Below are 25,281 nucleotides of genomic sequence, written 5' to 3'. Positions count from 1 at the left end.
TGTTTTGTGTTTTTTTTTTGTCATTTTGTGGTAGTTTTTTTGTGGATTTTTGCCGCCTATTTTGTGGTGGATTTTAGCCGTTTTTATTGCTTTTTTGCTGGCCTTATCGATTTTTTGTACTCTGTTTTTGTAGCCTTGTTTTTGGAATGTCTGTCATGTTTTTATCAGGTTTCTTAGACCTTTTATTGTCGCCTTTTTTAGTTCCCTTTTTAGTTGCATTATTTCCTATAGGCGTTTTTCTTATTTTTATAGATTTTCTTGTCCTTTATTTTCACATTGTCCTTTTCCATTGTCTTTTTTATTGTTTTTTTATGACCTTCTTTGACTCCCTTCTGTTATTCACATTTTTTGTGGTCCTTTTTTGTCAATTTTTTTATGGTCACATTTTTGATGAACTGTTTTTTTGCCGATTTTTTTGGTCCTCTTTTTGTAGTCGCTTTTTTGTCATTTTATAGTCCTTTTTTGTTAATTTTTTGCCTTTTCGTTCTGTTTCAACAAAAATGTCGCAAAAAATTGCGACTATTTTTTTGCGACATTTTTGTTGATTTCTTTTGTCCTTCTTTTTGTTGTCTTTTTTGTCATTTTTTGTGGATGCACTTTTGGTTACATTTTTTTGTACTTTGTTTTTGTAGCCTTTTTTGTGGACTTTTTCGTCTTCGTCCGGCGTTTTTTTTGACATTTTTGTTGTTTTTTTTGACTCCCTGTTTAGTCGCTTTTTGCGGCATTTTCAGCCCCCTTTTTCAGGCATTTGTAGTCCTTTTACTTTTCTATGCATTTTTGTCCTCTATTTTCACATTTTTGTGGGCTTTTTGGAAACTTTTTCCCTTTCTTTCATTGTGTTTTTTGTATTTTTTTTGTAGTTCTTTTGTTGTTTTTTTTTTGTTATTTTTTGTGATCTCTTTATTACGTTTTTTGTAGTCAGCGTCTTTTGTGGACTTTTTTGTCGTTTATTTGCTCCCCTTTTTTGTACTCGCCTTTTTTGTAGTGTTTTTTATCTTGTTTTTAAATTGCATTTTTGGTGACATTCTTGTCGAATTTTTTGTAGTCTGTTTTTGCAGCCTTTTTTGACTCCTTATAAAAAGTGACTATTTTTCCTTTTTTTATGCATATTTTTTTTATTTGTGGATGTACCTCTATTTTCACATTATTTTCTAGACTTCTTTTGTCCTTTTTTAACCTTTTTTGTCCTCTTCATTGTGGTCGTCCTTTTTGTAATTTTGTATTCCCATTTATTTGTAAATCTCCTTGTCTTGTTTTTTAGCCCTTGTTAAGGGACCTTTTTCCTAGACTTCTTTGTTCATTTTTTGTGCTCTTCTTTATCGTCTATGTTATAATTTTTTGTAACGGCCTTTTTGTTGAATTTTCTATGTTTTCGTAGACTTTTTGTTGCGTTTTTTTGGACCTTTTTTGGTCACCCTTTTTTTAGGCACTTTCTATAAGCGTTTTTCTTATTTTTATAGATTTCTACTTTATTTTCACGCGTTCTTTGTGGACTTTTTGTCCTTCTTTCATTGTCTTTTTTGTTGCTTTTTTGTGTCCTTTCGTGAATCTCTTCTATTATTCGAATTTTTTGTGAACTTTTTTTGGTTTTTTTCGTCCTTTTTTGTAGTTGCTTTTTTCATCATTTTATAGTCCTTTTTTGACGCTTTTTTTGTGGAATTTTTTAATTGATTATTCTGTTCTTCCTTTTATCGTTTTTTCGTGTTTTTTGTGGCCGCATTTAGTTGAATTTTTATGTACTCTGCTTTTGTGGCTTTTTTTTTGTGGACTTTTTCGTCTTCTACTCCCGTTTTTTTTGACACCTTTTGCCCCTTTTTTGACTCCCTGTTTAGTTGCATTTTTTTCTGACGTTTTTAGCTACCTTTTTCAGGCATTTTCTGTTTTACTTTTTATGGATTCTTTGTCCTTTATTTTCACATTATTGTAGGCTTTTTTCTAAATGTTTCTCCTTTTTCATTGTCTTTGTTGTTTTTTGTTGGCTTTTTGTTATTTTTTTTGTCATTATTTTGTGATCTCTTTTGTTACGTTTTTTGTAGTCACCTATTTTTTTGTGGACTTTTTTGTCTTTTTTTTTTCTCCCTGCTTTGTGTTCGCTTTTTTTGTCAGTTTGTGGTAGCTTTTTTATGGATTTTTGCCCTCTATTTTGTGGTGGATTTTAGCCGTTTTTATTGCTTTTTTGCTGACCTTATCGATTTTTTGTGCTCTGTTTTTGTACTTGTTTGTGGAATGTCTGTCACCTTTTTCTCAGGTTTCTTAGACCTTTCCTTGTCGCCTTTTTTGATTCCCTTTTTAGTTGCATATAGGCGTTTTCCTTATTTTTACAGATTTTCTTGTTCTTTATTTTCACATGTTTTGTCTCCTTCTTTGTGGATTTCTTGTCCTTTTTCATTGTCTTTTTTATTCCCTTTTTGTGACTTTCTTTTTGTTATTCACATTTTTTATTATCCTTTTTTGCCATTTTTTTTTAAGTTACCTTTTTTATGAACTGTTTTGCCGATTTTTTTGGTCCTTTATTTGTAGTCGCTTTTTTGTCATTTTATAGTCCTTTTTTGTCATTTTTTTGTGGCCGCACTTTTAGTTCAATTTTTTTATACTATGTTTTTGTAGCCAATTTTTCGTCTTCGTCCGGCGTTTATTTGGCATTTTTGTTGTTTTTAGCGTTTTCAGCCCCCTTTTTCAGGCATCTGTAGACCTTTTACTTTTTTTATGCATTTTTGTTTTTTGTGTTTTTTGTTTATTTTTGAAGTTTTTGTTGTTTTTTTTGTTATTTTTTGTGATCTCTTTATTACGTTTTTTGTAGTCATCGTCTTTTGTGGACTTTTTTTGTCGTTTATTTGCTCCCCTTTTTTGTGGTCGCCTTTTTTGTAGCGTTTTTTATCTTGTTTTTATTGCATTTTTGGTGACATTCTTGTCGAATTTTTTGTATTCTGTTTTTGTAGGCTTTTTTGTGGGCTTCTTGTAACATTTTTCTCACGTTTTATAGACCTTTTTTTGTCGCCTTTTTTGACTCCCTACAAAAAGTGACTATTTTTCCTTTTTTTTTATGCATATTTTTTTTTATTTGTAGATGTCCTCTATTTTCACATTATTTTCTAGACTTCTGTATCAATTTCTTTTATCTTTGTACTTGTTTGTTTGAATGTACAAAATATGAAGAGTCTATACTTGAAATTTATTTTTAATATATAATTAATATTTTTTGAATTCGCTTATACAGGGTGTCTCAGAAAAATATTAACTCGTTACTATGGAAATATGCAATTTAACACCAAGTTTATGTCATTTTCCAAAATCAGTCTTATCTTAAAAGGTACTAATCCCGCCCACCCGCCCCCTATTTTCTCAGAGGGTGTCATTGGCCAAAATAAGACCTATGTTAGCAAGAACTAGCCCCGCCCACCCACCCTCTATTTTTTTCATAGGGTATGGCGTCTGCCAAAATCAGTCTTATCTGGGCAAGTGCTAGCCCCGCCCACCCGCCCCATATTTTCTCAGAGGATATGTCATTTGCCAAAATAAGACTTATCTTAGCAAGTACTAAAAAATACTACCCTCTGAGAAAATAAAGGGCGGGGCTAGTTCTTGCTAATATAGGTCTTATTTCGGCAAAGGAGATCCTCTGAGAAAGTATGGGGCGGGTGGGCGGGGCTAGTACTTGGTAAGATAAAACTGATTTTGACAAATGACATCCTCTGGGAAAATAGGGGGCGGGTGGGCGGGCCTAGTATTTGTTAAAATAAAAGTGATTTTGCCCCTATATTAGGGACAAAATCAATCAAAATTGTGTCCTTGCAAAAATGTTGATGACGTCATCACAAAATTGTGTGTCAACCAAAAATGCTGTATATATTTGAGTGTACTTTAGGTGCGAGGGAAGTTCTGTCGGAATCTTTCCTGCTTGAAATTATGTAATTTTGTTGAGTATAACTTTATTTAGATGATGCCACCGTGGTTGGCGAAACGCGTGGGCAAATATTGTGTTTTCGGTGTTGTGGGGATAAAAAGTCGTACTAATGTTATATTATATAATTTTCTTGATATTCAAACCAGTATATTTACTAAATTTTAGCCGTGGTAAATGTCAAAAAACCGGCTTGACAGATGTATGAAAAATAACACAGTTTTAAAAATAACTTAGTTCTTGTTTAATGCGACCAACAAAAAGTTTTTTGTGTTCTTTCTTGAATCTCTTCTATTATTTGCGAACTTTTTTTCGTTTTTTTGGTCCTTTTTTGTAGTCGCTTTTTTGTCATTTTATGCTTAGTCCTTTTTTTTTGAGGCATTTTTGTAAACGTTTTTGTTGATTCTTCTGTTCTTCCCTTTATCGTTTCTTCTTTTAGTTGAATTTTTATGTACTCTGTTTTTGTGTCTTTTTTTGTGGACTTTTTCGTCTGCTACTCCCGTTTTTTGATACTTTTGTCCCTTTTTTTGAGTCCCTGTTTAGTTGCATTTTTTTCTGGCGTTTCAGCTGCCTTTTTCAGGCATTTTCTGTAGACTTTTTATTTTTTTTTTGGATTCTTTGTCCTCTACTTTCACATTATTGTGGGCTTTTTTTCTAAATTTATCTCCTTCTTTCATTATCTTTTTTGTTGTCATTGTTGTTTTTTGTTGTTTTTTTGTTATTTTTTTGTTATTATTTTGTGATCTCTTTTGTTACGTTTTTGTAGTCACCTTTTCTTTTGTGGACTTTTTTGTGGAATTTTGATGTCTATTTTTGGTGGTTTTTAGCTGTTTTTATTGCTTTTTGCTGACCTTATCGATTTTTTGTACTCTGATTTTGTAACCTTGTTTTTGGAATGTCTGTCACCTTTTTCTCAGGTTTCCTTGTCGCCTCTTTTGATTCCCTTTTTAGTTGCATTGTTTTCTATAGGCGTTTTTCTTATTTTTATAGATTTTTTTGTGCGTTATTTTCACATGTCTTGTCTCCTTCTTTGTGAACTTCTTGTCCTTTTTTATAGATTTTTTGCGACCTTCTTACTGTTATTCACATTTTTGGTGGTTCTTTTTTGTCATGTTTTTTATGGTCACCCTTTTTACGAACTGTTTTGCTGATTTTTTTGGTCCTCTTTTTTGTAGTCGTTTTTTTTTGGCATTTTTGTTGTTTTTTTTTTGAGTTCCTGTTTAGTCGCTTTTGCGGCGTTTTCAGACCCCTTTTTCAGGGATCTGTAGACCTTTACTTTTTTTATGCATTTTTGTCCTCTATTTTCACATTTTCGTGGACTTTTTGGAAGTTTCTTCTTTCATTGTGTTTTTTGTTTTTTTTGTTGTTTTTTTTTGTTATTTTTTGTGATCTCTTTATTATGTTTTTTGTAGTCATCGCCTTTTGTGGACTTTTTTGTCGTTTATTTGCTCCCCCCTTTTGTGCTCGCCTTTTTTGTAGCGTTTTTATCTTGTTTTTATTGTATTTTTGTTGACATTCTTGTCGATTTTTTTTTGTACTCTGTTTTTTAGCCCTTTTTGACTCCTTACAAAAAGTGACTATTTTTCGTTTTTTTATGCATATTTTTTTTATTTGTGGATGTCCTCTATTTTCACATTATTTTCTAGACTTCCTTGTTAATTTCTTTTGTCCTTTTTTATTATCTTTATTGTAATTTTCTGTAGCTGCCCTTTTTGTTTAATTTTCTTGTCCTATGTTTTTGTGGATTTTTGGACCTTTTTGACTTCTCCCATTTTCTCAGCGTGACACAAAAAAATTAATGAATGCGTGAATTTATTTTACCGATTTAATCAGGAACTGCAAAACCGAATCCTTTGAGACATTTTAAAGTTATCTACCTCAAAAATTGATGCCGTCACGTCAAAATATTGCTGAATATACCCTATCTTGAATGTGCAAAATATGATGAGTCTATACTTGAAATTTATTTTCAATATATAATTAATATTTTTTGAATACGCTTATACAGGGTTACTATGGAAATATGCAATTTAACACCAAGTTTATGTCATTTTCCAAAATCAGTCTTATCTTACTAGGTACTAACCCCACCCCCTATTTTCTCAGAGGATGTCATTGGCCAAAATAAGACCAATGTTAGCAAAAACTAGCCCCGCCCACCCACCCTCTATTTTTTTCAGAGGGTATGGCGTTTGCCAAAATCAGTCTTATCTGAGCAAGTGCTAGCCCCCCCCACCCGCCCCCTATTTTCTCAGAGGATATGTGATTTGCCAAATTAAGACTTATCTTAGCAAGTACTAAAAAATACTATCCTCTGAGAAAATAAAGGGCGGGTGGGCGGGGCTAGTTCTTGCTAATATAGGTATTATTTTGGCAAAGGACATCCTCGGAGAAAGTAGGGGGCGGGTGGGCGGGGCTATTAGTTGATAAGGTAAGACTGATTTTGGGAAAGAACATACTCTCTAAGAAAGTAAAGAGTGGTTGGGCGGGAATAGTACTTGGTAAGATAAGACTGATTTTGACAAATGACATATCATCTGGGAAAATAGGGGGCGGGTGGGCGGGCCTAGTATTTGTTAAAATAAAAACTTGTGTCCTTGCAAAAATGTTGATGACGTCATCACAAAATTGTGTAAAGTAAAAACTCAACTCAAAAATGCTGTATATATTTCAGAGTACTTTAGGTGCGAGGGAAGTTCTGTCGGAATCTTTCCTGCTTGAAATTATGTAATTTTGTGGAGTATAACTTTATCTAGATGATGCCACCGTGGGTGGCGAAACGCGTGGACATATATTGTGTTTTCGGTGTTGTGGGGATAAAAAGTCGTACTAATGTTATATTATATAATTTTCTTGATATTCAAACCAGTATATTTACTAAATTTTAGCCGTTGTAAATGTCGAAAAACCGGCTTGACGGATGTATGAAAAATAACACAGTTTTAAAAATAACTTAGTTCTTGTTTAATGCGACCAACAAAAAGTTTTAAATTCGCAAAACAATGTAATTACGAAGTAATTATTTTCAAGGTGTGCTAATAACACGTTATGAACTCCACATTATTCAGTGACAGAGTATTTTCATAACCGTCCCCAACTTCCAAGAAAAAAATCTATAACCATCAATTTTGGAAAACCGCCCACCACAACACATGTTAATCTTTCATAACTCTGCGAAAACCACATAATCCTGGCCGTTTTTTCCGACTTTATGATCCACTTTAGTGAAAAACAACGCACATCAGCTACCAGAATCAAACTTTTACGGCCTCCGCCGGCCCGGCGCGACCTTCTTTCGCTCTCCGACTTAGCAAACAAATCACAGTGACGCACTCCATCAATAATTAGTCAGTCCATCACACTCGATTTTATTAATCAGACACCTGCTCGCCTTGACTGGGAACTCACGACCGTCGTAATTTGTTTCAGATTCGTCGCGACTCCTCCGTAATGCAGATGGCGTGGAATTGAGGAACCGACTCGGAGATGTTATTTCTTCACTGTGTTATCCTGACTGTCCTAGTGTCTTACATGAACTGTTGTGATTTAGAGAGGTTCTTTAGTGAGAAACAAGTGAGCGTCGAAGAGAGCGCCTCGACGTCGCAGATTGTTTTCCGAGGGCTGACGATCGCCGCGAAGGCGACGCCGAATGATCCACGAGGCGTCTTCACGGCCCACTTCGAACTAATAAACACTTACAAAGGCGCCGAGACGCTGGAGGCGGGAGGCATCGGGGCGTTCAGGTGAGGAGGGCGATGATTAAACGGTCGGCGATTGCTGAATGCGAGGGCGCGTTTCCGGCGGGCCGTCCGTGGGATGTCTGTGCCGGCTCGAAATTTAATTGAGGAGATTTAAGTTCGTTAGGTGGAGCTTTGTCAGCGTTTTTGTCAAAAGTCGGCTTTGAATCAGTTCTCATAGGTAAATTGATTTAGTGAAAGACGGAAAATATTGTCAAACACGCTTTAAATAAGCACCATATATTTCTAATGTAAAGCTAAAAATATTGATGATCTTATATTTTGAATAATTATTTTAAATTCAAAAACTATTACAAAAGTAGGCTGTTATTTGATTTTCTTTCTGTCTGTTTATCTGTCTCCGAAATTATTCTATTATTTTGGCCTACCAAAATGTCTCCGATCTTCCTCGCCAACAATTTGATGATGTCACCTCAAGATTTTGCATAGTAAATGTTATTTAATTTTCTACAATAACCATACTTCTGCTTGTTTTATTTTCTTTTTTTCTGACTTTTTGTCGCTTTTGTAGTTTTTTTTGTTTTTTCCTTGTTAATGTTTGTAGTGCCTTTTTTCTATTTTTTATTGACTTTTCGACGCTTTTTTGGTGGCCTTTTTTGTACTCTTTTTTTGTCTCCTGAATCGATTCTTTTAGTCGCGTTTTTTGCCTTTATTTTTAGTATTTTTTTCTGTCCTTTATTCTGTTTTATTAATGATTTTTTTGTTCTCTATTTTTGCCGTCTTATTTCTGGCCGTTTTGTTTTTTACTTCCTTTTTTGTGATTTTTTTTTTGTCGCTTTTTAGGCTATTTTTTGTCGTTATTTTGCCACCCTTGTAACAGCCTTTTTTTGCTGCATCTGTTTTTTTTTTGTGTAGTGTTTGCCCACTTTTTTTGTAATTTCCCCTTTTCGCATTATCTGTCGTTTTTTTGTGGAGTTTTCTTGTTTTTTTTGCTGAATTTTTTGTATTTTTTGGAGTGTTTATCTACTTTATAACGTCATTTTTTATCACTTTATGTAACCGCTCTTTTTAGTGATTTTTTTGTCTTCTGTTTTCGTACTATTCGTCTACTATTCGTACTATTTGGGTACTTTTTTGTGACTTTTTTCTTTTTTCACATTTTTGTGAATTGTTTGTCTTCTGTGTTCGTATTTTTACTACTTTTTTGTGGAATTTTTGTCTTTTTCTGTTTGCTTCTTCGTCACTTAGTTTGGATACGTTTTTTAGTTGTTTTTATTTTGTCACATGTTGCAGTAATCTTTGTATTTTTTGTAGTTTTTTTTGTTGCGTTTTTTTTGTTCTTTTTATTGTCTTTTTTGTCAGTTTGTATGGCCACCTGTCTCATCCATTATTTTTTCTTCTGTTTTTATAGTTTTTTTTGTGATTTTACTTTTGCTCTTGTTTTCTTAACCTTTTCTGTGAACTTTTTGCCTTTTTTTTCGTTTTCTTTATACTCGTTGTATGTTTTCACATTTTGTCTCGCCTTTCTTCTGAATTTTTTCTTTTTTTTTTCTTGCCTCTGTTTTGCCTTTTTGTGAGATCTTCTATGACTCCCTTTTTAGTCACTTTTTTGCGACCTTTTTTGTATTTTTTTTCCAAACTTTTTTTGTGGGAATATTTGTAACTTTTTCGTCTTTTTTGACATCCTTTTAGTCTTATTTCTTTCGCGTTCTTGTCCCCTTTCTAGTCACTTTTGTCGTGACTTTTTTCGCATTTTTAAAATATTTGTTTTTATCCTCTATTTCATAATTTTGTGTTGCCTTTTTTCTGGATTTTTTTGTTCCTTCTGTGCCCTTTTTGTCGTTTTTAACCAGTTATTTTTGCCGCCTCTTTTGTTGTATTTTTATGAACTTTTGTGTTGCACCTCTTTTTTGTTCTTTTTTATTGTTTTTTGTTACTTTTCGTAGTCGCCTTTTTGAGGAATCTTTTTGTCCTGTGTTTTTTCGGCCTTTTTGTCGTTTTCTTGTTTTCTTTTTTGCGACCTCTTTTTATCGTCTTTGTGACTTTTGGTTCTGTTTTCATTGTTCTTTTTTGACTCTCTTCTGTTAGTCGTTTTTTGTGACTTTTTTCTTTTTTCACATTTTTCTGAATTGTTTTTGTCCTCTGTGTTCGTATTTTTAGTACTTTTTTGTGGAATTTTTGTCTTTTTCTGTTTTTTCCTTCGTTACTTAGTTTGGATACGTTTTTTAGTTGTTTTGGTTTTGTCACATGTTGCAGTAATCTTTGTATTTTTTCTAGTTTTTTTGTTGCGTTTTTTGTTCTTTTTATTGTCTTTTTTGTCAATTTGTATGGCCCCCTGTCTCATACATTATTTTTGTATAGCTTTTTTGTGATTTTGCTTTTGCTCTTGTTTTTCTTTTAGTCGCATTTTTCAATTAGCCCTCTTTTTTTAGTCATTTCTTGTAGTGGTCTTTTTTTCAATATAATGTGTTTTTCTGTCCTTTTTGTAGCTTTTTTTATGGTCTTTTTTGTTACATTTTCGTACTCGTCTTTTTGTGGACTTTCGTCGTTTTTTGTTCTCGTTTTTCTCGGTTTTTTGTTTTATTTTTTGTAAAACTTTTTGTCGTTTATTGGAAACGTTTTTATCTTGTTACTTTTGTACCCACTTTTCTTGCCGAATTTGTTTGTTTGTCTGTTTTCTCAACCTTTTCTGTGAACTTTTTGCCTCTTTTTTTCGTTTTCTTTATATATTTTTTTGTTTGTATGACATTTTTTGGTCCTTCTTGGCTTCTTCCTCATGTTTTATAAATTTGTTTGTCTTCTGTTTTCACATTTTGTCTCGCCTTTCTTGTGGATTTTTTCTTATTTTTTTCTTGCCTCTTTTTTGTTACCTTTTTGTGAGATCCGCTATGACTCCTTTTTTAGTCACTTTTTTGCGACCTTTTTTGTCATTTTTTTCAAACTTTTTTTGTTTATTTTTTTTTTAATGGGAATATTTGTAAATTTTTCGTCCGTGTTCTTGTATCCTTTCTAGTCACTTTTATCGCGACTTTTTTCGCATTTTTTAAATATTTGTTTTTATCCTGAATTTCAAAATTTTGTGTTGCCTTTTTTCTGGATTTTTTTGTCCCTTCTGTGACCTTTTTGTTGTTTTTAGCCAGTTTTTTGCCGCCTTTTTTTTTATTGTATTTTTATGAACTTTTGTGTTGCACCACTTTTTTTTGTTCTTTTTTTATTGTTTTTTGTTACTTATCGTAGCCGCGTTTTTTGGGAATCTTTTTCTCCTGTGTTTTTTCGGCCTTTTCTTTTGTTGTTTTCTTGTTTTCTTTTTTGCGACCTCTTTTGATCGTCTTCTTTAGCCTTCTTTTTGTCACTTTTGTAATGGATTTTTTATATTTTATGATTTCTGAGTTTTTGTCGACGTTTTTGCGAATTTTTTCTTTTTCAATGTCTTTTTTGTGACCGTTTATGACTTCCTTCAACTGAATGGTTTTTTTACCTTTTTTCTGGACTTTTTTTTGCAGCGTTTTTGTCGTTCTTTTTATTGCAATTTTTAATCACATTTTCTAGTCGCTTTTTTTGTTATTTTAAATTTTTTTCGTTCACTGTTTTTACATTTTCTTTTGTGGATTTTTTCGCTTTTTGGTAGTGTTCACTATTCTCTTTTTTGTGACCTTTTTTAGCACCTTTTTTGATCCCTTTCTTTTAGTTGCATTCATTATCGCGTTTTTTGGCCTTTTTTCTCATTTTGATGGTTTTTTTATCTCTGTTTTCATATTTTGTCTCGCCCTTTTTGTGGACTTTTTTTTGTTTTTTCCTTGCCTTTTTTATTACATTTTTTTTCCCACTTATTTCTAACTTTTTTGTGCACTTTTTTATGTCAATTTTTGTGACTTTTTTCGTCTTTTTTTGAATTTCTTCTAATAGTCTTATTTTTTGTAACGTTTTTATTCCCCTTTGGTCACATTTGTAGTGACTTTTTGCGCATGTCTGTTTTTGTCCTGTTTCCACAATTTTTTGTCGTTTTTAGCCAGTTTTTTGTTTTTATTTTGTCACATTTCGTTGCCACTTTTTTATTGTATTTTTATGAAGTTTTTTTGTTGCATTTCTTTTTTTTTTGTTTTTTTTTATAGTTTTTTGTTATATTTCATGGCCGCTTTTTTGTGGAATATTTTTGTCCTGTATTTTTGCACAGAAAAAATGAAGAAAATATAGGCCCCGCCCACCCACCCCTTCTCAATTGTGATGAATGTTTTATTCATTGTGAGCTGAAAATCTTACAAGAAATTATCATATGAAACTCGTCACAATTGAGATTGGGGTGGGTGGGTGGGGCTTAATCTTTGTTTTTTTTATATATAGACGTATTTTTTTTTCAACTATTTTTTGGCGCAAAGAACAAGAAATTTTATAATAAAAAACATAAAGTCAATCTATTATTCAATAACTTTGGACTTACTCTTAACGTAAGTCATCTAGAATACCTTGTACTTTCTCGTTTTTCTCGAAAAACTAAAGAAATGAAAAACTGAAAAATCTAAAAATTGAAAATTAAAAATTGAAAACTCCTGAAATTTCAAATCGGGACACTGCAAACGTCCAAAAGTTGGAAAATCGGAAAACTTGAAAATTTAAAAATGAAAACTTTAAGAAATATCGTTAAATTAAGGAAAAAAAAAACCGAAAAATTGAAAGATTGCAAATTGAAAAACTGATGAAACGGAAAACTGAAAAAAGTGAACTTGAAAAAATAAACAAATATAAAATCGGAATATTGCGAAATTGTAAAAATAAAGAAAACAAAAAATTGAAACGAAAAATTGCAAATGGAAAAATTAAAAATTGAAAACTCGACAAACTCAAATCGAAAAATTGCAAAATCTTTGAATTTGAAATTGAAATTGAATGGAAAAGTTGAAAAATTGAAAAATCTCTAGTTTAAAAAACGAAAAATTGAGAATCCATGAAGTAAAAAGTCAAAAAAGCGAAAAATTCTGAACTCGAAAAATCGAAAAGTCGAAAAACAAAAACATCCCATAACTCAAATACCGAAAAATCGAAAAATGGGAGAAAAATTGACGAATCGGAAAACTGAAAAATCACAAAATTCAAGGAAATATCCAAAAATTGGAACTGAAAAAATTAAAAAATTGAGAAATCGAAAAATCACCACAGCAAAGTCGAGAAATCGCAAAAAAACAAAAACTCGAAAATCTAAAATTTAAAAACGAAAAATTGAAAAACTAACAAATTGAGACATCGAAACTTCAAAATTAAAAAAAATGGAAAATTGAAAAATCGGAAAATTCAAAAATCGAAACATCAAAATATCGAAAAACCGACCAATCAAAAAGTCGAAATATCGAAAAATTCAAAAACTGAGGCATCGAAAAATTAGAAGTCGAGAAGTCGAGAAATCGAAAAATTGAGAAACTCAAACAGGCCAAAACGAAAAATCGAAAAGTTAAAACTGGAAAAATTAATAAATCGAGTGATTGACTAATCAAAATATTGAAACATCGGAATTCGCTAAATCGAGATCTCAAAAAATTGAAAAATCGAAAATTGAAAAATATGGAAAATTGAAGAATTAAAATATCGAAAAGTTGAAAAATTGTGAAATCGAAATATAAAACAGTCGAAAATTGGAAAAATCCAAAGTTTAAGAACGAAAAACTGAAAATTCAAAAATAAGAAATCGAAAAAAAATGCAGAAGTCTAAAAATCGAAAAATCGAAGAAACAAAATATTGAAAAATCCCAAAACTGTAAGAAATATACAAAAATTGAGAAATTAAAAAACCAAGAAAACGAAGTCGAAAATTGGAAGAATTGAAGAACTGAAAAATCGAATAGATTTACAAATCGGAAAACTGAAAATTCAGCAACGTCAAAATTTGAAAAATTGAAAAATAGCAGAACTGAAGAACTGAAAACTCGAAAAATCGAAAAACCTGAAATTTTAAAAACTCAAAAGTTAAAGTATCGAAAAGTTGAAAAAATGAGAAATCGAAGTATAAAACAGTCGAAAAATTGAAAAATCTCAAGTTTAAAAAAAAAAAAATTGAAAATCCAAAAAGTAAAAACTCGCGAAATCGAAAAATCCAGAACTCGAAAAATAGAAAAGTCGAAATACTTACTAAAAAATCCCAAAACTCAAATTTCGAAAAATTGAAAAATCGGAGAAAAATTGAAGAATCGAAAAATTGAAAAATCACTAAATTGAACGAAATATCCAAAAACTGGGAAATCCAAAAATTGAAAAATTGAGAAATCGAAAAATCACCAAGCAAAGTCGAGAAATCGCAAAAAAAAACAAAAATTCAAAAAACGAACAACCAAAAAATCAACAAATCGAGACATCGAAACTCCAAAATTAAAAAAATTGGAAAATTGAAAAATCGGAAAATTCAAAAATCGAAAAGCCGAAAAGTAAAAAATCGAAAAACTGAAAAATCTAAAAATTGAAAATTAAAAATTGAAAACTCCTGAAATTTCAAATCAAAACACTGCAAAATCTAAAATTTAAACGTCCAAAAGTTGGAAAATCGGAAAAATTTAAAGATGAAACTTTAAGAAATATCGTAAAATTAAGGAGAAAAATCGAAAAATTGAAAGATTGCAAATTGAAAAACTGATGAAACGGAAAATTGAAAAAAAGTGAAATTGAAAAAATAAACAAATATAAAATCGGAATATTGAAAAATTGTAAAAATAAAGAAAACAAAAAATTGAAACGAAAAATTAAAAATTGAAAACTCGACAAACTCAAATCGAAAAATTGCAAAATCTTTGAATTTGAAATTGAAATTGAATGGAAAAGTTGAAAAATTGAAAAATCTCTAGTTTAAAAAACGAAAAATTGAGAATCCATGAAGTAAAAAGTCAAAAAAGCGAAAAATTCGGAACTCGAAAAATCGAAAAGTCGAAAAACAAAAACATCCCATAACTCAAATACCGAAAAATCGAAAAATGGGAGAAAAATTGACGAATCGGAAAACTGAAAAATCACAAAATTCAAGGAAATATCCAAAAATTGGAACTTAAAAAATTAAAAAATTGAGAAATCGAAAAATCACCACAGCAAAGTCGAGAAATCGCAAAAAAACAAAAATTCGAAAATCTAAAATTTAAAAACGAAAAATTGAAAAACTAACAAATCGAGACATCGAAACTTCAAAATTAAAAAAAATGGAAAATTGAAAAATCGGAAAATTCAAAAATCGATACATCAAAATATCGAAAAACCGACCAATCAAAAAGTCGAAATATCGAAAAATTCAAAAACTGAGGCATCGAAAAATCAGAAGTCGAGAAGTCGAGAAATCGAAAAATTGAGAAACTCAAACAGGCCAAAACGAAAAATCGAAAAGTTAAAAGTGGAAAAATTGATAAATCGAGTGATTGACCAATCAAAATATCGAAACATCGGAATTCGCTAAATCGAGATCTCAAAAAATTGAAAAATCGAAAATTGAAAAATATGGAAAATTGAAAAATTAAAATATCGAAAAGTTGAAAAATTGTGAAATCGAAATATAAAACAGTCGAAATTTGGAAAAATCCAAAGTTTAAGAACGAAAAACTGAAAATTCAAAAATAAGAAATCGAAAAAAAATGCAGAAGTCTAAAAATCGAAAAATCGAAGAAACAAAATATTGAAAAATCCCAAAACTGTAAGAAATATACAAAAATTGAGAAATTAAAAAACCAAGAAAACGAAGTCGAAAATTGGAAGAATTGAAGAACTGAAAAATCGAATAGATTTACAAATCGGAAAACTGAAAATTCAGCAACGTCAAAATTTGAAAAATTGAAAAATAGCAAAACTGAAGAACTGAAAACTCGAAAAATCGAAAAACCTGAAATTTTAAAAACTCAAAAGTTAAAGTATCGAAAAGTTGAAAAAATGAGAAATCGAAGTATAAAACAGTCGAAAAATTGAAAAATCTCAAGTTTAAAAAAGAAAAATTGAAAATCCAAAAAGTAAAAACTCGCGAAATCGAAAAATCCAGAACTCGAAAAATAGAAAAGTCGAAATACTTACTAAAAAATCCCAAAACTCAAATTTCGAAAAATTGAAAAATAGAAAAATTGAAGAATCGAAAAATTGAAAAATCACTAAATTGAACGAAATATCCAAAAACTGGGAAATCCAAAAATTGAAAAATTGAGAAATCGAAAAATCACCAAGCAAAGTCGAGAAATCGCAAAAAAAAAACAAAAATTCAAAAAACGAACAACTAAAAAATCAACAAATCGAGACATCGAAACTCCAAAATTAAAAAAATTGGAAAATTGAAAAATCTCAAAATTGAAAATTAAAAATTGAAAACTCCTGAAATTTCAAATCGAAACACTGCAAAATCTAAAATTTAAACGTCCAAAAGTTGGAAAATCGGCAAAATTTAAAAATGAAAACTTTATTTGTTTATTGCAAATGGAAAAATTAAAAATTGAAAACTCGACAAACTCAAATCGAAAAATTGCAAAATCTAGAAATTGAACGGAAAATTTGAAAAATTTAAAAATTTAAACTTGAAAACTCGAAGGAAAAAATTGAAGAAAAGTGAAAATAATGAATTTTCGACTGAAATGATGAAAGAGGAAATGAAGCTTGCCTTTATAGCTATTACCACGATAAATAATATGCAAAAAAACGAAAAATGAACAAATCTTTCAACGAAAGTGAGTATGTCTTCAGGTTCCTGGTAAACCTGCTATTATTGATAATTTCGCTATTAAAAATGACATCACATCTGTTGAATATCCTACAAAAACACTAATGACTAAATCATTTACATAAATGAGAAATAAAAAAGGCCCAAGGACAAACCTTCGGGAAACTCCTCAGTGTTTGCAATTATTTATCTCGCGACGTTCCCATTTGTTTAAATTGCATAGAAAACTAAATGTAAAGTAGGAGTTAAATGTCAATTATGTCTGTATAAATGCTTCTCATGGTGAATTTATATGTTGGTGTCAGTGGGTTTTGAAAAAAATTAGTAGGTTGATAATTATGAATGCAATCCGTTTATTTAAAAATTTCTCTGGATTAAATGCCGAAGCTTTGAGAACCCATACACGTTTTAAAACCGTATCTATGTAATTCGAGTTAATAATCTCGTCAAGCTCCGTTTTCCTGTGAGAGATACCTACAAAGAGTCTTCAAGCTCGGAATTTCGAGACTAATTTGTCCGTTGAGTGGAAGCAACCTGCAATATTGCGATATTGTGCATTAGTCAACTACACAGACTGCTTTTAGTACACGGAACCTCTATTATCTATTAATTTCTAAATAACTGAATCCCTATTAAGTGCCATTCATCGTCATAATGCACTCCCAGGACCTAAATCACATTACAAAATTATGCTCCGCTCGCTCGTATAAAATCAACTCAATGTAGTATTTGCTTTTGATGAAATTTCTGATTCCATGTATGCAGATACACGAAATAGTCTTTTTCTAAAAGTACGAATGTCGAGCTCATTTAAATTCATGGCAAAGATAAGAGTCTTCAATATAGATGGATCGCGATGTGTTTATTTAACGTAACTTTATGGAAAAGCCATAAAGTTTGCCTTAATTCCGGATATTTATTGGATAAGGGAGCATCGACTGGAAAGTTCAAACCTCACACAGACTGAACCAATTCCAACTATATTAACGTGCATATTTTTTTCACTTTACAACGAAACAACCGAAAACCGCGTTTTTGTTTAAATGAAACATCACTTGCAAACAAAATCCACCAATGTTCACTTTTATTCATTAAATTTTTAATTAATTGCACAAAGCGGTGCCTTCAGCGAGATAATGTTTGTCAGCAAGCTTGACAAAACCATACACTGTAGCTTTACAAATGGAAGTGCTCTCTTTAACGCTTCTCCAATAATTTCATTACCTTTGTCACGTCGTACACAACAAACGTATTGTCTTTTTTTATTATATGTGAAGTAGAATGGATAGATGACAGCCGTGTGTGCACGACTGTTCTAAATGATTGATTACTGAAACTTGAGTGTTAGGGACGTTTTTATTAAATTTTATTTCCTGCGAAGTATTCGTTTCTTTGACGCGCACTTGCAGAGTTTGTTTAACCGGAAAGGGTTGGGTAAGTGGCAAATATTAGGTTTTGGTTTTTTTAAATACTAGACGAGCGGTGAGTTTGTTTAAATGGACAAGTATGTGGTTGGAAACAGTGTTTGCGTTAGGTAATTATGAGTAGATGGATCGATAGGCCAAGTTCAGAGGTGTTTACGAATGTAGAACGGTCGTAGAAACAATAGTGTCTGAAACTCATCACCAATTGCGTTTTTGCACTAATTTAACAAATAATAGTCTAAATATATTAGTGTAGCGTTCCAAAGATGGATTAAGGTGACGGCTCGCTCGCTTCGCGAGCTCGCCAAGTGTTATACATGCACGACTCACTTCACCGCAACCTTCATATTTTAACAAACAGGGAACTTTTTTCCATTCGTCAAATTTCTTCTCTCTACCTAGACGGAATTTGAGCACGTCTCGCTCGCTCCTCTATGTGCATGTTTGTCAATATATGTGATATTGTCATTACTTGCAGTAATTTTGAGTCAATTTTGTCCTCAGTTGGGTTTGAAAACGTATTATTGGTGTGTTGAAACATGTTTCTTTGTAATCAAAAATTGTAAAAATGGAAACATCGAAAAATTGGACAATTGAAAAATTAAAAAAAATGGAAAATCGAAAATTTAAAAATTCCGACAAATGAAAAATTGAAATATAGAAGAACTGAAAACTCGAGGAATAGAAAAACCTGAAATTTTAAAAATTCAAAAGTTAAAATATCGAAAAGTTGAAAAATTGCAAAATCTCAAGTTTAAAAAACGAAAAATTGAGAATCCAAGAAGTAAAAAGTCGAAAAAGCGAAAAATTCTGAACTCGAAAAATCGAAAAGTCGAAAAATAAAAACATCCCATAACTCAAATACGGAAAAATCGAAAAATGGGAGAAAAATTGACGAATCGGAAAACTGAAAAATCACAAAATTCAAGGAAATATCCAAAAACTGGAAATAAAAAAACTGAAAAATTGAGAAATCGAAAAATCACCACAGCAGATTCGAAAATCTAAAATTTCAAAAACTAAAAAATCAACAAAATCGAGACATCGAAACTCCAAAATTAAAAAAAAATGGAAAATTGAAAAATTAAAATATTGAAAAGTTGAAAAATGGAAAAATCTAAAGTTTAAAAACGAAAAACTGAAAATTCAAAAAATAAAAAATCGAAAAATCCAGAAGTTTAAAAATCGAAGAAAGAAAATATTGAAAAATCCCAAAACTGTAAGAAATATACAAAAATTGAGAAATTAAAAAATTGGGAAATTGAGAAATCGAAAAACCAAAAAAACGACTTCGAAAATTGGAAGAATTGAAGAACTGAAAAATCGAATAGATTAATTGACAAATCGGAAAACTGAAAATTCAGCAACGTCAAAATTTGAAAAATTGAAAAATAGCAAAACTGAAGAACTGAAAAATCAAAGAAGTTAAAATATCGAAAAGTTGAAAAATTGCAAAATCTCAGGTTTAAAAAACGAAAAATTGAGAATCCAAGAAATAAAAATTCGAAAAAGCGAAAAATTCTGAACTCGAAAAATCGAAAAGTCGAAAAACAAAAACATCCCATAACTCAAATACCGAAAAATCTAAAAATGGGAGAAAAATTGACGAATCGGAAAACTGAAAAATCACAAAATTGAAGGAAATATTCAAAAATTGGAAATTAAAAAATTGAAAAATTGAGAAATCGAAAAATCACCACAGTAAAGTCGAGAACTCGCAAAAAAAACAAAAATTCGAAAATCTAAAATTTAAAAACGAAAAACTGAAAAACTAACAAATCGAGACATCGAAACTTCAAAATTAAAAAAATGGAAAATTGAAAAATCGGAAAATTCAAAAATCGAACCACCAAAAAATCGAAAAACCGACAAATCAAAAAGTCGAAATATTGAAAAATTCAAAAACTGAGACATCGAAAAATCACAAGTCGAGAAGTCGAGAAATCGCAAAATTGAGAAACTCAAACAGGCCAAAACGAAAAATCGAAAAGTTAAAACTGGAAAAATTGATAAATCGAGTGACTGACCAATCACAACATCGAAACATCGGAATTCGCTAAATCGAGATCTCAAAAAATTGAAAAATCTAAAATTAAAAAATTTGGAACATTGAAAAATTAAAATATCGAAAAGTTGAAAAATTGTGAAATCGAAATATAAAACAGTCGAAAAATGGAAAAATCCAAAGTTTAAAAACGAAAAACTGAAAATTAAAAAAATAAAAAGTCTAAAAATTGAAAAATCGAGGAAATAAAATATTGAAAAATCCCAAAACTGTAAGAAATGTACAAAAATTGAGAAATAAAAAAATTGGGAAATTGAGAAATCGAAAAACCAAAAAAACGAAGTCGAAAATTGGAAGAATTGAAGAACTGAAAAACGAATAGATTAATTGACAAATCGGAAAACTGAAAATTCAACAACGTCAAAATTTGAAACATTGAAAATTAGAAATACTGAAAAATCAAAAAATCGAAAAATCGAGAACTCGAAACTCCAGAATTTAAAAAATTGCAACATTGAAAAATCGGATAACTGAAAAATTGAAGCATCGAAAAATTGAAAAGTCGGAAAAGTAAAAAATCGAAATGTTGAAAAATTGAGAAATCGAAGTATAAAACAGTCGAAAAATTGTAAAATTTCAAGTTTAAAAACGAAAGAAATCTAAAAATCCAGAACTCGAATGATCGAAAAGTCGAGATATTAAAAAATCCCAAAACTCAAATATCGAAAAAATTAAGACATTGAAAAATTGGGAAACCGAAAACTCAAAAAAGCAAAGTCGAAAAATGACAAACTTAAAAAATTGAAAAATCAAAAACCTGAAAAACAGAAAAATTGAAAAACTGAAAAACTGAAAGATCGAAACTTTGGGAAGTCGAGAAATATGAAAATCAAAAAATATTCAAGAACTAAAAATCAAAACATTTAAGGAAAAACTGAGAAATCAACAAGTCGATAAATCGAAACATCAAAATTAAAAAAATTGGAAAATTGGAAAATCGGATAATTCAAAAATCGAAAAGCCGAAAAGTAAAAAATCGAAAAATCGACAAATCAAAAAGTCGAAATATCGAAAAATTCAAAAAATGAGACATCGAAAAATCAGACGTCGAGAAGTCAAGAAATCGAAAAATTGAGAAACTCAAACAGGCCAAAACGAAAAATCGAAAAGTTAAAACTGGAAAAATTGGTAAATTGAGTGATTGACCAATCAAAATATCGAAACAACGGAATTCGCTAAATCGAGATCTCAAAAAATTGAAAAATTGAAAAAGCCAAGAAAACGAAGTCGAAAATTTGTAAGAATTGAAGCACTGAAAAATCGAATAGATTAATTGACAAATCGGAAAACTGAAAATTCAGCAACGTCAAAATTTGAAAAATTGAAAAATAAAAATACTGAAGAATCGAAAAATCGAAAAATCGAAAAATCGAAAAATCTAAATCCATAGATCAAAAATCACAAAATAAAAATTCAAAAATCTGAAATTTAAAAATTAGAAAACCGAAAAATCAACAAATCGAGAAATCGAAACTACAGAATTTAAAAAATTGCAACATTGAAAAATCGGATAACTGAAAAATTGAAGCATCGAAAAATTGGAAAATCGAAAAATTGAAGAGTCGGAAAAGTAAAAAATCAAAATGTTGAAATATTGAGAAATCGAAGTATAAAACAGTCGAAAAATTGTAAAATTTCAAGTTTTCAAGAAAAATTGAACATCCAAAAAGTAAAAAGTCGATAAATCGAAAAGTCCAGAACTTGAAAAATCGAAAAAAGGGAAATTAAGAAACTGAAAAATTGGGAAATCGAAAAGTCAAAAAAGCAAAGTTGAACAATGACAAACTTAAAAAATTGAAAAATCAAAAACCTGAAAAATAGAAAAATTGAAAAACTGAAAGACTGAATGATCGAAACTTTGGGAAGTTGAGAAATTTGAGAATCAAAAGATATTGAAAAACTAAAAATCAAAAAATCAAAAATTTAAAACATTGAAAAATTAAAATATTGCAAAATGTAGAAATCCAAACATCAAAAACTCAAAAAAATTAGAATTCGAAAATCTAAATTTAAAAAAGGAAAATGTGAGAAATCAACAAATCGAGAAATCGAAACATCAAAATTAAAAAAATTGGAAAATTGAAAAATCGGATAATTCAAAAATCGAAACATCGAAAAGCCCAAAAGTTAAAAATCGAAAAACCGACAAATCGAAACATCGAAAAATTCATAAACTGAAATAGGCCAAAATCGAAAAATCGAAAACTTGAAAAAATGAAAAAACGCATAAATCGAGAGATTGAACAGTCAAATCAAAACATCAAAAAAAATTGAAAAATCGAAAATTTAAAAATTTGGAAAATTAAAAAATTACTTAAAATATCGAAAAATTGAAAAATCCAAGAAACAAAGTATTGAAAAATTCCAAAACTAAAAGAAATATCCAAAAATTGGGAAATTGAGAAATCGAAAAACCAAAAAAGCAAAGTCGAAAATTCGAGGAATTGAAGAACTGAAAAATCGAATAGAATAATTGACAAATCGGAAAACTGACAATTTAGCAACGTCAAAATTTGAAAAATTGAAAAATAGAAATACTGAAGAACTGAAAAGTCAAAAAAATAGGCAAATCGAAAAATCTGAAATTTAAAAAATAAAAAATCTAAAAATCGAAACATCGAAAAATTCATAAACTGAGACATCGAGAAATCGAAAAATTGAAAAATCGAAAAATCTTAAAAAAAATCGAAAATTAAAAAATTCGGAAAATTTGAAAAATTGAGATACAGGAGAATTGAAAACTCGAAAAATCGAAAAACCTAGAATTTTAAAAATTGAAAAATTAAAACACGGAAAAGTCGAAAAATTAAAAATCTAAAGTTTAACGAAAAATTGAAAATCCGAAAAGCAGAAAATCGAAAACTCAAAAAATTTCAAAACTTAAAGAGATATCCAAAACATTGAGAAATTAAAAAATTGAGAAATGGAAAAACTAAAAACGCAAAGCCGAAAAATCGTAGTTTCAAAAATCGAAAAATTGAAAAATTGAAAAATTGATGAATTGAAAAACCGAAACTTTGGGAAATTTATTTTATCTTCAGTTGGAGTAGAAAACGTATTATTAGTACCTTGACACCTGATTTTTTTTTAACTTGCAATATTGACGTAGAAATTTTGCCAAAAGTTGTCTTTTTTGGATTCCAAGAGTACCAAAGACAACAAAAGTTACTTGAGATTGCAAGCAATAATTTCGAAAATTTTACTGTAAATGTTTCAGAACTTTGTTAAATTACATCACTGCCCGAATAAATGCTCAAGTTAAGATTATTGAATATAAGCAGCTATACAAAGAAAATTAAACAGACGAGATGATTTGTGATTTAAACTCGTGTATCCAATTTGTACAACTCTCACAAATAAAACAAATTGCGTTCCAAAAAAAAAAGAAAATGTTTTCACTTTCAGTAATTTTATTCAGCCGGTGAAAGCTTTTAAGATGTAAATTTCTATTTAAGTATGTTTTTGCTTAACAATGCAGCCAAGAGGATTTTATCCAGCGGATTTCTTGCTAATCTCAGGAAATCCAAGCTTACTGCTACGATGGTTAGTTTCCATAAGTTTAAACACTTCTTAATTTGTGAAAATTATTTTCTGACAATTTTCTTGTTTCATTAAAAAAAAATCGGAACAATAATGATAATGAAATTACACTTACTTAAGTCGACAGTAAAGTTTTAAACTCAAACTCCACCAAGAACCGTAAACAAAAAGCACGTTCCACCTATTTTTTAAGTTTGCGACGTTGTTACCGAACTTTTATTTTAACTTTGAAGATTCCACTTTTCACGAGTTTTATTATTAGTTTTTACTAAAACCAGCAAAGTCGAAGTTAAAGAAATGTTATATCTCCTGGAGCACTGCTTTGTTTTCATGGCTTTAATGAATTTTTAATTTTAGTTTTTCAAGTTTTTCAAGGAGATTATTAATTTTTAAAGCCCCGACTTCCGATTTTACACTAATTTTTTGAAGCTGTAGTGGAGTTTTCAGGTCGAAATTCATGCAAATTTTTCAGGGAACATTCCGATTTAATTTAAATTTAAATGAAGTCCGAGGACGTCGATATTATAAAGTTAAAATTTCGATGCTCTGAAGTCACTTTAAATGTAAAAGTATCGATTTGACTCAAATAATGTGGCTTTTGTTGGTCGTTAAAATACGTAGAATACGGGTAATCAGGTTTCCTAGACGTATTTTGAGCACAGAAATGCGGTTTTGTCTTAATGTAAATTTAATTAAGCAGAACTTATTACAGTGTTAATTCTTTTCGCAAGTGTGAAACATGTCGTTTCGCGGTAATTCGTTAACAAACTACTTCAAGAATACTACGTCAGTCCAATTAATTCTATTATTACTTGTACGTAGAACAAACGGAACTGCGCGATTGTTAACTGGAAGCATTACCGGAATCTGAATTTCTTTGACGTTTTCGCTCTAAACTAGCAAATTTAATCCTAACAAGAGCTCAAACCACCTGCGGCAACGGTTACCTTTGCAGACGCTAAAACAACATCCAGTACTCGCTAGCATAAATTTAATTAAATTTAATACATTTGTTCGAGCAGTTTCTATTATTGTTTTCCGGCTAATACACGTTTAAATGAAGCTCGTAAAATTCGAGCTAAATGCAAATCATGGCGGGATTTGTTCTCCGACCTTTAATATAAATTAATGAAATTATCAAGCGCCATTATTACATGAAAATTAGAGCAACGGCTTTGACTGGCGTTAAAGTAAATTGAAAATTATGCTACCGGATGTGCGACTGTAATCCCTCGTTTCCATTATTAAGCGCGACCGTCTTCAGGAATGACTAGCACCGATATGATTTTTTCAGGCGAATCAACGTCACTTTCGTGACGCGACCGGCTGGAGAATGTTCGGAGGGCAGCGACGTCCCGAGGGAGTACATCATATTTTGTAATCTGGAGAATGAGGAACTTCGAGCCACTTCGATAGCTAAATGGGATGAAAGCACAGATCAGAGGGTCTGGGCAGCTTTAGGTAGGTCTCTATTTGTCTCGCACCAAATCCGAGCTTCATTTTTCCTTACGATCGATCCCCGAAAATTTCCTTCCCGATTTGCCGCAATCGCTGTTCGACGTGTATGTGTTTTAAAATAGCGCAGTTCGGCTCTTAGGGGAGTTTTCGAGTTGCAGGAATGGGAACGGAATGGGAGATTCTATGGGAAATGGGTTGTAGTGATGGATGGGATGCTTTAAGGGAGATTGAAAGTTCGACATGAACGTGTGTGGCGGGAACAAAGTCGGAGGTTTTTTGTTGCTCGCTGACAAGAAATGTTCGAGAGAGAGAGAAGGAAATTCGTCTCTTTTTTAAGCGTTGCCGATTAATACCAGGTTTTTTCATTAATTTTAATAGGTTTCTTGCTTTTTTTATTCTTCAGCTGTCACTTAATAATTTCTGCGTTACAACAACTTAAATTTCGCCCCTATACACTTCCACAATAAGGATCATAGTCGTTCGAAACTGACATTCATCATGTCGTAATTGATTTTGGGTATTCTCTGACAAACTGC

General features: G+C 30.7%; 1 protein-coding gene across 3 annotated transcripts in view; it reads left to right on the top strand.

The window, feature by feature from the left end:
• The window catches only part of LOC135125012 (uncharacterized), a 93,912-nt gene that overhangs the window by 11,706 nt on the left and 56,925 nt on the right, over window positions 1-25,281 (top strand). For all 3 annotated transcript variants that reach the window (XM_064050287.1, XM_064050288.1, XM_064050289.1), the window contains exons 2-3: window positions 7,331-7,644; window positions 24,582-24,748. In XM_064050287.1, the coding sequence (XP_063906357.1) occupies window positions 7,388-7,644; window positions 24,582-24,748 (424 nt within the window). In that variant the 5' untranslated portion in view covers window positions 7,331-7,387. The remainder of the gene's footprint in view (window positions 1-7,330; window positions 7,645-24,581; window positions 24,749-25,281) is intronic.

Source organism: Zophobas morio, unplaced genomic scaffold (assembly GCF_036711695.1).
Source record: "Zophobas morio isolate AGI-343-1 ecotype UQ-CSIRO unplaced genomic scaffold, CSIRO_AGI_Zmor_V1 ptg000008l, whole genome shotgun sequence".
Lineage (NCBI taxonomy): Eukaryota > Metazoa > Arthropoda > Insecta > Coleoptera > Tenebrionidae > Zophobas > Zophobas morio.
The sequence above is the reverse complement of the archived record's forward strand: the minus strand, read 5'-3'. Positions and strand labels throughout refer to the sequence as shown.